Source organism: Aythya ferina (assembly GCF_964211825.1).
Source record: "Aythya ferina genome assembly, chromosome: 1".
NCBI classification, from domain to species: Eukaryota; Metazoa; Chordata; class Aves; order Anseriformes; family Anatidae; genus Aythya; species Aythya ferina.
Genome location: NC_140296.1, coordinates 110,676,519 through 110,688,895, shown reverse-complemented (window position 1 = coordinate 110,688,895; position 12,377 = coordinate 110,676,519). Strand labels below are relative to the sequence as shown.

Genomic DNA, 12,377 nt, shown 5'->3' with positions numbered 1-12,377 from the left:
GAGCAAAATGGGGTGTGTGTGCTGCTGTGCTTCAACACATCAAGTGACAATGCAAGGAACTGAGAAATGCTGCATGAATGTTGATAATCTTAGCTGATTACTCAGGTTATGTCTGCACTGGTGTATAATATAGTCCCAGGGAGTGAACATAGGTGCCCTGTCCCCAGTCATCTGCTCTGCGTAAGATTTGTGCACTTCTGTGCTGTGTTGCAGAGTGAAATTGCAACAGTCCACAAGCCATAGCTCTAAATTGCTCCCAAAGGACCACTAGTTGATCAGGGCTGTCCACTAGGATATCCTGCAGGAGTGACATGTCTTGGAGAGCAGGGAACAGATTACCAAGAGCAACATGTGCCCTGTCTAGCTAGGTGGCAACCTGGCACTTAAGTAATGTGAAAACCAGCTCTCCAAAAAAAGATGCAGCAGTTACAGGCAACTCCTCACAGAATTTTAGTTGCCTTTCCTGGAAGGTGGCTGGCCCCAAAATGGCCTACTGCCCTTCCTACCTGCTGAATGCATGACTAAGTGCATATATGAAAGGTGTAGGAGAGAAAATGTCCTCAGCTGTTGTTTCTTAACAATATGCTGACATTCCAGCTCAGAGGGAAGAGAGGTTTTCAGCCAGTTTATGGGGGAGAAAAGCAGCTGCCATTTAGAATCAATAAACTTTTTGATAACAGGACATGCACTAAGGGCACCAGAAATGAATTGCAGTTTCCATCATGCTGTGGCACCGGGGGTACACGTCCTCCCACCGTGGCTGAGGGAATGCAGTAAATAAAGGCAATGTGTCAGGCCTTTCCAGGTCTAAGGTCTAATCTTCCCTAGAAACATTGATGAAAAAACAGGCAAACCCAAACCGGTAGTAAGGAAACATCTTAAATGATGTCTTGTTTGGGAACTAACAGTATTGGCCATGTTATTTATTTGCTTGTTGGCTCATCCATTTTTATGTCACCAAGTCTCTCAGTAGTATGCACCCTACTGCTCGTGAGGCTGTGGTCTAAGACTCGTGCAGTTCAAAATGAACTCTCTGAAATCTTTCATTTTAAAAATGTGGATCATTTAATGGATTTGATTTAGGGCACTGCCATGTGAACGGTTAGCCTGCACAGTTACATTAATTCAGGCTCTGGGGGAGAAAGTGGGAGTAGAGTGAAACCAAATGACTTAAACCATCTCTACTGCTAGTGGAGCATGAAGCTGAGCCCTCCACAACACCATCTGGAGGTTAAGGGAGGTGTAGATGTGCCTGCAGTACTCAGCCAGTAATTCCCATCACTTTGCTTTTGCTCACAGCTTGCTGTTTTCCCCAGGATCCTGAGCTCTTTGAGATGGGCTTCTCCTAGCCCTTAGAGATAACTGCTACTTGGGAGCTCATCTCCATCTGAAAGCTCACTGTTAGCATTAGGCCCATAAGCAATGCTGAAAATAAAAAATTCTATAGCACAACAGATTCAATCACTTCATTTTCTTGCCTAAAGCACACGGTGATTTCTTCCCCTGTTTGGCTCCGTGGGTGGAACAGGCATTTCAGTATACACTGCCACGTTCATTACAAGGAGTTCTTCCGTGCTGGAGATATTAACATCTTTGTTATTACTGCCAGTTCTCTCCTCCCCCGTACCAAGTGGTCGTCTGAGCTAGAATTCCTTTTAAAGACAGATTCCCAGTAGTAGTATTTTCCTCCTCAAAGTGAAGCTCATCTCTTTAGAGGTCAGCTCATTCTGCTTTCTCAGAATTCTGCCTCCCTCATTTTCCTTAGAAAGTCAATACTAAAGACGACATCAAAACTGCTTGCAGAAATGCACAGAAATTCTAGAAATCCATGTCATAGTCATCTCTTTGTAATCATTAACAGCTCAAAAATGGTGTTTGAGTTAAAAAGTTTTATGCAAGAAAAAATGTTTAACATTTAATATGAAGTCAAAGTTTGACATAGCTTATTTTTCAAACATCATTAACATCATTCTCTTCCTTTTCATCAACTGACAATTAGAAGATCACAATTTAAAAAGTCATCCTAAATACTTTTAAAAGCCTTATAAAAACATTCATAAAGTGCCACCCACAAGAGCGCCTAAACAAGAACCTGGGAGAAATACCTAATAGGATGTTAATTTACTTAATTGCTGCTGAGGATTAAGCTGTCAAACAGCAGCATGATTTCTGGGACTGTCAATTTAACAACCATACAACCCAGCAAAAACACAATCCCATAGACAGGGCCTCCACAGAGTATCAGCTGGGCCTACAACACAGGCAGTGTTGTGGGGGTTTAAAATAAATAGCTGCTAACACCACCTAAAACCATGAAAACTGTCAAGTGGGAGATGTGGATTCTAAGGGGAGCAATCATGTAAGGCTGTGGCCTTACCCCAAGGGCAAAATCCTCGCAGCTTGTAGAGAAAACAGATTTCAGCTGGTTTTTACCAGGGCAAAAATCACACCCCATAGAAAAAAAAAAAAAAGCAGAAGGCACTGATCCTTGGAACGATTGTGTTCTCCCCTCTTGGCCTTGAATGTACCATACCGTAAGCACCTTTTTTTTTTCCCTTGTCCCTGAAAGAGGGGCTGGGAACAGCCACCTCACTGCAGTGAATGTGCACTAGTTCATTTGGCAGTGGCTTCCCTCTTTTCTTGTGCGCATGGGCAGTGCTCACAAACAGGCCTACCCAGAAGAAAAGGGGACGGTCTCTGAGGGCTCCCTCCCCCCAAATCCGTGCCCCACATGAGGTGTCCAGGTGTCTTCACAGCACCATGTAGCTGCTGCCCATGGTCCCCAGGGCCAACTACTCTGTGTGGTGTTTCTGGTGGCGCACCAGCTGGGGCTGGAAACGAAAGCATTCCCCACACTGTGTGCAGCGGTACGGCTGCTCGCCTGTGTGGATGCGGGTGTGCTTGATGAGGTTGGAGTTGCCGCTGAAGCCCCGGCCACACTGGCTGCATTTGTAAGGCTTCTCGCCCGTGTGGGTCCGAGCGTGGTTAATGAGGTCAGAGCTCTGCCCAAAACATTTGCCACACTGCCCGCAGGAGTAAGGCCGGACACCGTCGTGGGCTCGCTGGTGCTGAAGGAGGTGGGAGTGTTGGCTGAAGCATTTCCCGCAGGCTGGGCACTTGTAGGGCCGCTCGCCTGTGTGCATGCGCTGGTGCTTGATGCAGGTGGAGCTGTCGCTGAAGATCTTCCCGCACTCGCTGCACACGTAGGGTTTGAGCCCGGTGTGGATGCGCTGGTGCTTCAGGAGGTTGGAGCTCTGGCTGAAGCTCTTTCCACACTCCGTGCAGGTGTAAGGCTTCTGGCCCGTGTGGACCCGCCGGTGCTGGATGAGATGGGAGCTCTGGCTGAAGCCCTTGCCGCACTCCCCGCACAGGAACGGGCGCTCCCCGGTGTGCATTCGCTGGTGCTGGATGAGGTGGATGCTCCGGCTGAAGCCCTTGCCACACTCGGAGCAGATGGTGGGCCGCTCTGTGCGATGGGCTCGCCGTGAGGCTGCTGCCACCCCTCTCTCTTGTCTTTTTACAAGGCTGATGGCAGAGCAAGGCAGCTTAGCCTCCTCTGCCGGCCTATAGTCACCTCGCTGTGCCTCTGAGGAGCCGCGCTGACTTCCATGGCCATCACCCAACTGTTGCTCTCCGCCTCTGGACCCCACTGCCAACATATCCTGCTGATCTGCGCTTGCAAAGTGGTTGCGAAGGGGATCTACCTCACCACCTGGAAAAAATGCACAAGTAATTGTGATTATTGCTTGGAGATGGCATGGCAGAAAATGGGCAAGCTCTTCTCCCAGGAAGCCTGGCCTGCACTGTGTAGGAGAAGCAGTAAAGGGAAGGACTGGGAGCAAAGCAAAATCTAGCTATAGGAGCATAGCCTCACCATGCGACCCAGAGCATGTGTGCCACAAGCAGCAGGATGCTATAGGTGTTTGATAGAATCATGGAATAGCCTGGGTTGGAAGGGACCTTAAAAATCATCCCTCTCCAACCCCCCTGCCATAGGCAGGGACGCCACTCACTAGATCACACTGGCCAAGGCCCTATCCAGCTTGGCTTTGAACACCTCCAGTGATGGGTCTTTCCTTGTCCCTGGGAAACCTTCATATTTTCTCTTAATACTATGTCTTCTCATACATATTTTTAACAGTACACTGACAAGGGCAGGTGGTCTGCCTGCCCTGGGGAGGAAGGAGCAGATTTCAGGATGAGATGGATGAAATGAAGCAGCTTAAATAACTTTGAGGAAGCTCAAAGAACAATTTGCTTGCTCTGTTTGTAAACTTATCTGATTTATTTCTCACCCATATGCATCTCTTCCAGCACCTCATGATCTTCATGATCTTGATCTTCTCCTTTGTCCATCTGGGCATTTATGTCAGGTTCAGCAATCAGGAATCCTTCTTACAAAAGCAAACAAAATTAAACTTAGTTGAATATTCAGCAAGAGTGCATCACAGAATATACCTTAAAATCTACTGCGCCTGCTGAATATGGGAACAGGCATCACTTCAGGAACATATTCCCTGAACTTCAAGCTACCGATCCTTCTTGTTTACTTATGGCTGAGCCAAATGAAAAATACGTCTCTGGACAACTATTCAAGCTCCAGATGCAATTGGCTAACTGGACAGTCGGGCTCTGGTACAAACACCATGCAGTGATGGCGCCTCATTGTGGTCCACTTCATCACTAGCAGTTATTTACCGAAAGGTAATTGTTAATAAGGGATTAGATAATGCCAGAATCAAGGAGACAACTGAGGTGATGGGAATGGTTTTGGACCTCAGATGCCAGTGATTACAAAAGCACCAGTCTTAAGTCTTTGATCCTGGGTGACACAGTTGGGACAGAAAGAAATGGAGCAAACAAAAGAGAGACTTCTTGAACTAGAACCTTGAAGAAAGAAAACAACAAAAAATAGACGTGCAAAAAAGAAACCTTAGACGTTAGAATAATCTGAGTTCCTACTTTAAATATTCCCTGAATGCTGAAGGGGACTACCCCTGCAGATGCATCATTTCAAGCTGTTCCATGGTAAGGCTATCTGCAGCCTTACAGCTCTCAGGACTTTACCACTACCAAGAAACTGCTGCAACAGGTTGATGGTACAAGCCAACTGAGCGATCTACATGCTGCAGTGTGTACCAGATGGCTTGCCCTCACTCTAAAGCAGGAGGAGACAAAATCCTGTCCACACAGAAACTTTCCCTGAGGCAACTAACCACAAACAGCAGGGTTTCTCTGAGAAGGCTGTCAACAAGCAGGAACTTCACAGAAGGAGATCTCTCCGCATTTCAGAGGTGGTACCAGCATCTTGATAAATGTCCAACCACAACCACTTGGGTAAGCCTCAAAGCAAGTGGACAGGGTAGAAGGAAGAGTTAGTTCCCTTCTGTTACTGGCAGAAACACATCCTTGGTGTTACTGTTTGAATGTGAAAACCAAGACAGTAAGAACATCTGTGCACGTAGGTTTGGGAGGTTTCTGTATGCAACGTTCATAGCTTTACTAAAATGAGGTGGGAAGAGTGTCTGATCCGGACCTCCGACAAACACACCATGCCATTCTGGGGTCCTTGGCTTTAGTACAGTAATAGCACATATCACAATAGCAGATTTTGTGGTTGGGCCCAATGACTTATTTTCTTTACCTCGGCTACTTGCAGGCGGACATTCATCCTCTGACCGCTCAGCCCCGCAGCCCTCCTGTAGCTGTGGCTGTCTGTGCCTGTGCAGCCTGCGGGAACCAGGGCAGCGTGGCGCTCCATACCTCCAGCTCCTCGGGCTCCTGCCGCCTGCCCCCCAGGCGCTGCCGCCGCGCTCTCCGCATGGTCACCCCGGGGCACAAAGGCACGGACCTGCCATTCAGGAGAAGGTGTTTAAAGCTTCCCTTCCCTAACCGGTATCTGGAATACACAACGCTGAAATCAAAAGGTGAGCACGTTTTCATCACCAAAAAAAAAAAAAAAAAAAAAAAAAAAAAAAAAAAAAGAGTTAATGGCGCAGCTGCACGGTTTCACCAGCACATGCTGGCTTAGTGTCGGTGCGATGGGAGCCCCCCTCCCCACACCCGAGCCGAGCCGAGCCGTGCCTACCTGCAGGGCGCCCGGCGCCGGCCCCGCTGCCGGCGGCTGCCGCTTCCTGCTCCGCGGGCAAAGGGCGCCGCTTCCTGGGCGGAGCAGCTGGGCCCAGCAGGGCCGAGCCTGGCTGTTTTGGGGCCGGCACGATGGGGTGGCGGGGGGCGACTCCCAGCCCTGCCCCCCCCCCCCGCCCCGAGCCAGGCAGGAGCTCAGGCCGAGGGGGGCTTGCGGGGGGCGGCTGTGGGAGGAGGTGGCCGGGTCTTCCCTCGTGAGCGAGCTCTGCCCTCAGGTGTGTTAGGGGAGCCCTCTTTCTTGGCATGGTGCGTTTGTTTGCTCGCTGTGGTGACATTTGGGCTTCCCTGCTGCCTTACCGTGGGCCTGGACCGCTGCCACACCGCTCCAGTGTCATACTACAGAAAACTACCCAGCTTTTTTAGGAGCTAAAACGCCCGAATACCCAGCGCGTGCTTCGTGGTGGTGCACAAAGACTGACAGGCTCAGCACAGGAACGAGCGGTTTTCAAGGAATCTGGGACTCTTTCCTAGAAACAAAGCATAAAAACACCCCCAAAGCCACTCAGATTTCCTTTTCACTTAAAGCAATTGTTAGCAAGGCACGAAAGTGATTTGAATTAGTCAGAAACCTTAGTGACTGTGTGCCCTAAACAATATGGGAATTGCAATTAAGAGTGAAATGAGAAAGGTTGTTTTGTCACACTGAGGCTTTGTTTGTTAGGTTTAAGCATCAATTTGCATTAAAGACTTTCTGTTGGAGAAGTCTGTCTGATATGGGCTCGTTAGGCTTGCAGTCTGTAATTTCTCTGGGTCCGAACAGATGGAGAAATGGCCATCAACAAAATAAGCTGGGAATACCGAAATAGAATGAAAGGGAAAACATATCCCCATCAGTTTGTAAAACAGTACGACTGTCAGGCGCATTGCTGCATCCCAGTCATGTTTGCAGCACAGCACATCTGCTTAGAAATATGGAGGGTAGAGGACCAATATGTTCACAGTCAAAGTACAAATGCATAGAGACAATAGAGAGAGGAAAGTAGTCCTGCACATGAAACTAAAGTACTGCCCATGACTTTGACACTGATAGGAGGAGACACTGTAGGCTCAGGCATCAGCCTGCTGTCCAGCATCAGTGAAGAAAACTGCTAAATTCATTTCCAAATACATATTGAAAAAGAGGTGATTGGAAAACCTCAGAGTGGATCTACTGTGGACAAACCCCAACTGACCACCCTGATTCCCATCAAGACATGGCTGGTGATAGGGATGAAAAGAGAACAGGGGATGTAATACACCTTGTTTCTAATAAGGCTTCTGATGGGTTACTGCATCTGCTTTGGAAACTGAGAGGCTGAAAACTTACTGGTCCTCCAGGCTCAGCCAACGTTTTAATGTCTAATTCATGACCCATAACAGCCAGTGGTTAGTAATGACTTTTTTTTTTTTTTTTTTTTTTTTAATGAGCAACTTGGGTGATGAGAAAGAACGCATCCATAGCCAGTTAGCAGGTGATACTGAAATGGAGTGGGAGCTGAGATATTCATACATCAAAGATTCAGTTCCAAGGAAACCTGAGAAACTCAAGAATTGAGCCTGAAGTAGTTTAACAAGGAGAAGGGCAAAGTTCCTCATGCATGTCAGAGGATGTTCATTAGCACAGGCTGGGAGCTGGCTGCTTGAGTAAGAGCTGTGCTGAAGAGGATCTGCACCAAGGTCCTCTGCCAAGCAGAATACGGCTCAGTATGCTCAATTCAGGCAACCTGCTTACTGGGCTACATCCAGAAAAGCATGGCTGGCAGACTGGGAGGTTATCATCCCTCTCTGTTCAGAGCTGCTGAGGCCACAACTGTAATACCGTGTCCAGTTTTGGGCCCTTCAGAAAGGATGGACCTTCCTTCAAAAAGGATGTGGAAGAACTGGCAAGGGCTCCTGAGGTGTTTAGGAGCCTAGGGCACACAAAGAGTGAGCAGAAACTGAGGGAGCTGGTGCTGTTTGCTCTAGCAAAGATGCTTGAACAACTACTTGAAAGGATGTATACAAGCAGTGGAAGCAAAGTGGGCTTTGCCTACAAGGGCAATTGCCCCTAAAATGCCAGCTTAGTGGGAGATGATAAAACAAAGGCAAATGTGGTTTGAAAAATTTAGGCTGGATATTGAGAAAATCTTCATTTTGAGGGTAGTGGATGAGAGGAACAGGCTACCTTAAAGAGGTTGCTGGATCTCATTCTTGGGGGTTTTTCAAACCTGACAAAGGTGTGCCTGACCGGATCTGGTGCTGGTGATAGCTCTGCTTTGAGCAGGAGGTTGTACTCTGGAGGACTCTTCCAATTGACATTTCTGTGATTCCATGAGCAAGATATAAGCAATTACATGATACAATACATATATCATCCTGCAGACCTTTCGTTAATTACAAGTTGGTAGTTTGGGATAAATCTTCCCAGGAAAGTCTGGCTGTTTTAAAAATGCGTAAAGCAATGAAGTACTCAAAATGGGTAATGCAATCATATTTCAAGGAAGATAAAAAGAAGCAAAGCATCTCCAGGTTGATAAAAATGGTAAACTGGCATTTACTAGGTCACTCTTAAATATAACTGCCTGAAACTGGACATATGCTCTCAAAAAAGTTCTTGCATTTCAAAGTAGTTGTATGAGTACAGATGCACCACCATGTCAAGCCTTGTCTCCATTTTTTACTACTTCAGAACAACTTTACTGTTCAGTGATTTTGAGCTTCAGATTTGGAAATACCTCTTTTTGTTTTGATAAAGCTGATATAGCAGCTTTAAAAGGTTCTACATGTATGCATTTAGTGTTAAAAGTACTTTTTTTCTTGTTAAAAAAGCGAACAGCACTTCAACAGCTGAAATGACCAAAACCCCATGTCTAATGAAGAGTTCATTGAAGCAAAACAATATAAAAACCCTAATGAGAATTACAGTAGAAAAGGAGAAGCACTAAATGGGGGAATAACCATTTTTCCACTTTGCTGCTAGCTCTAGCTAACCTTTGGTGTTACCATTCTCTGGATATTGAAGAATACTGTATCTACCCAACAGTCTTTATAATAATTATTTTACAATCAGCTAAACTGTCATCTGAATAGAATGGAAGAAAGTTTTAAAGACATTTGAAAGATTTTGGCTGCACACTGAAGATTGTTTCTTGAACTTACCTATTGATCAACCATTTTCACCTGCACTGAAAGAGCTTTCTGTGCAGAGTGATACATTAATCACTCATATGTAGAGCACTGACATTCTGCACAGCTGCTAAAAGAGAAATAAACAATGAGAGCAGTTTGCTGTCTTCTTCATTTGACAGAAAATGCTCCTGTAAGTATTTTAGCTTTAAACCAGTGACACATGCGATTTTCCACAGCTTAGGTAAGATTGCTTGTTTACGCTGCAAAAAGTTAAGTGTAGTGCCTTCCAAGAGGATAATGATATCCCCTGGTTTGGATTTGAAGTATAAAAGCATTTCTCCCCTCCTCCCCCCCAGATGTTTCTGACATGGGAATTACAGAATCTCCAAACGGCTGAAGTTGGAAGACACCCCTGGAGATCATCTAGTGCAGCCTCTTCCTCAAGCAGAGCCTCCTAAAGAAGGCTGCCCAGGATCACATCCATTCAGTATCTGAATATCTATGTCTCCATTACATCCATGTTACATTTCACAGGAAAAAAAAAAAAAAAAAAAAAAAAAAAAAAAAAAAAAAAAAAAAGACAGGAAGCAAACTACTACCAAATTGATTAAAAAAATGGAAAGCAAGCAATTGCTTTATTAGTGCAAAAATGCAAGTACCTGAATCTAGGCATATGCTCACAAATAAACAAGCCAGCGAACTTCCAAACTGTAGCAGCATCATTGTATCATGTTCCATTTTTTAGTATTTCAGAGCAGCTTAATTGTGTTTCAGAGACATACATTCTTCAGCCTACAATACGTGCCAGTTATCTGGAAGGATTCCAGGTTGAGATATTCATATTGTGTCTGGGTAGTAACTGCTGCTTTAAGCATGTTGCATTGAATCAAATCTGCTAGCAGTCCTGAATGCAGAGAGAACTTTCTGCTAGAAGTTTCAAGGACACCTGTGACCACCTGGGACTAAAATGACCATCAAAGCTGTTATATATCAGACATGCTCATAATACATATTGGGTCAGGGCTGCCCAGGAATAGCAGCAACCCATTGTTGTAAGAAACTTCTTGCTAGGTTTGGTTCAAGTGTGCCTAATTTGCTGAATAATTTACAGATTTTCCAAATAGGAATTAAAAAAAAAAGTTCATGTCCATGCATCCGTTATTTTTAAGGTCTTACTTTGTTTGCAATAGGTAACACTTCCTTTTTGAAGAAATCAGTAACTTGAATGTGTTTGGCCCATTACATACATATGAGATGCACTGCATAATTCAGCAAGTGACCTATAGCTGAGGAGACTTGGTGTTTAAACACCCTGTAAAGCAAAGTAGTGACTGGGGGTTTGCCCAGGTACAGTCTTGTAGACCAGCAATCTGTAGCTGTGAATGATGGTTAGCATAAGCAACCTGTGACTGGTTCCTACCTTAGCCAAACAGGGTAGCTGTCACTGTGTAGTAATTTTAAGAATCCTTAAGTAAAACAGAAAGAGATAAGGGGAAAACCAAACCAAACCAACCAACCAAACAAAAAACCCACAACTAACCAATCAAAAAAAAATGTAGAAGGGAAGGTAATATATGAGGGAAGAAAATCAACCACTGTACAAACAGATGCATTCTGAGTGTCATGTACATGGAAAAATTATACGACAGGACTAGAACAAAGAAAAAGCAAACACAACTATGTAAATCTCTGCATGAATTCATTGGAGAAAATCCTCAGGCTCCCAGAACTACTGAGACAGATGGCCAATGGACTGGTGAAAGCTTGTTTATGCTTTATGCAGTCAGGTATTTACCCAATAAAACTTGTGTGCTAAAGGAGTCACTTTATCTCAGTTGCTGATTACTTCATTGCCTGTTACCTAGATTTATTGGTTTGGCAATGCTCTTACAAAACCAAGTAGGGCCAAAGAAACTACATGGAGTCTTCCTACAGGTTCTGAATGGTGTTTTGTCTTTAGAAGACACCCAGTTTAGGTAGTTTGCTCATTAAACAGTCTGAATCATCTTACTTCCCTGTGCATCCCATTTCCCTGTTCCAGAGGAAAGGAAGGCTCCCTTTCCTGTGCTGGTGGCAGGTGATGCTTTGCTGTGGTAGTACAGTGCTCTCCAAGGTCTCATTTCATCACTTTAGCCCCATTTCATGGCTGCCCCAAGTCAATTTCCAAGGAATTGTTATAAAGCACCAGTCAGCAAGGTGAAAGAACAACATATCTCACCAATGAGAAGACTAAAAATACATTTCTTCACAGCTAACCCCAACCCACCCAACCCTTAACACCTGCGAGTGCTCCCCAGGGTTGGGTGGGCTCGAGGGCCCTGACCTGGTGGGGAGGACCCTGAGGGGGCTTAGGCAAAGGGTGGCTGCTTCAGGTAGAGCTTGCATTATGGTTAAACACGTTTTTCTGTCCTCCCTTCCTCACGGGTGTCAGTACGTTCTTTTACAAAATGCCTTACTCTCTGGGTTTTCCAGGTCCGTAAACAGCGCTACTGTTGTAATAAAGGTGAGAAGGTGGGGTCTGTGGGAAGGACTTCATGCCAACAAGGGGAATTGCCCCTAAAATACCTGATGCTGTTCTTCATGCTTTTGAGGTGTTTCAGGCTGCAAGAAGGATAATGCAGTCTCTGGTGACACTTCAATTTGGGGGAAGAAAAAAGGCTTGGTTACTTGACATAGAGGAAATACACTCAAGGAAAAAAAAAAAAGCATAGGTTAGGCACTACATAGTGTTTTGAGTCTTGTATTGCTGAAGCTTGGCTTTTGTTTGTGTGTTTTCAATAGCCAGGACTATTTCGGAATTGTACATACTTGACCAGTGAGTCAGTGCTCTCATTATTTTATGTTTGTCAGAAACAGTGACAGAAAATTCTTTGTACAGTTTTAACTATTATGTCTTTTTATATGTGTATATATACACATGATTTTATTTTCCAATTACATCAATATTCCAAGGTATACTAAGAAAGCTAGATTTTTGCTTTCAACTATCCAGAGAATTATACATTTGTGTACAGGAGGGGGCAGTCTTTCACTGTTTCTTCCCTCAGGCGGCATGGTGTTGAATTATTTAATTTTAGGTGAAGGCTGGTACAGGAAATGAACTATATTAACGTGGTTATTTGTTTAAATATGTATTTTGAAGC

At 45.1% G+C, this 12,377-nt stretch overlaps 1 protein-coding gene across 2 annotated transcripts; it reads right to left on the bottom strand.

Annotated features, from left to right (window-relative positions):
• Positions 1-1,831: 1,831 nt before the first annotated feature.
• LOC311445905 (uncharacterized protein) lies at positions 1,832-5,855 on the bottom strand. 2 transcript variants are annotated; one of them, XM_084538494.1, is made up of 3 exons: positions 5,645-5,855; positions 4,296-4,391; positions 1,832-3,712 (listed from the first exon to the last, which is right to left on the bottom strand). In XM_084538494.1, the coding sequence occupies exons 2-3, from the start codon at positions 4,354-4,356 to the stop codon at positions 2,793-2,795; spliced, it is 981 nt and encodes a 326-aa protein (XP_084394620.1). In that variant the 5' UTR covers positions 4,357-4,391; positions 5,645-5,855; the 3' UTR covers positions 1,832-2,792. The 2 variants fall into 2 exon arrangements, with proteins under 2 accessions (XP_084394620.1, XP_084394619.1); XM_084538493.1 differs by having other exon boundaries at positions 4,296-4,394; positions 5,645-5,779.
• Between the last annotated feature and the right edge of the window lie 6,522 nt (positions 5,856-12,377).

Coding starts and splice junctions, on each gene's coding strand:
- LOC311445905 (XM_084538494.1), bottom strand. CDS start 4,356: ATGGACAAAGGAGAAGATCAAGATCATGAAGATCATGAGGTGCTGGAA. Junction 3,713..4,295: donor GCTGGAAGAGATGCATATGG/GTGAGAAATAAA, acceptor CATTTTTTCCAG/GTGGTGAGGTAGATCCCCTT.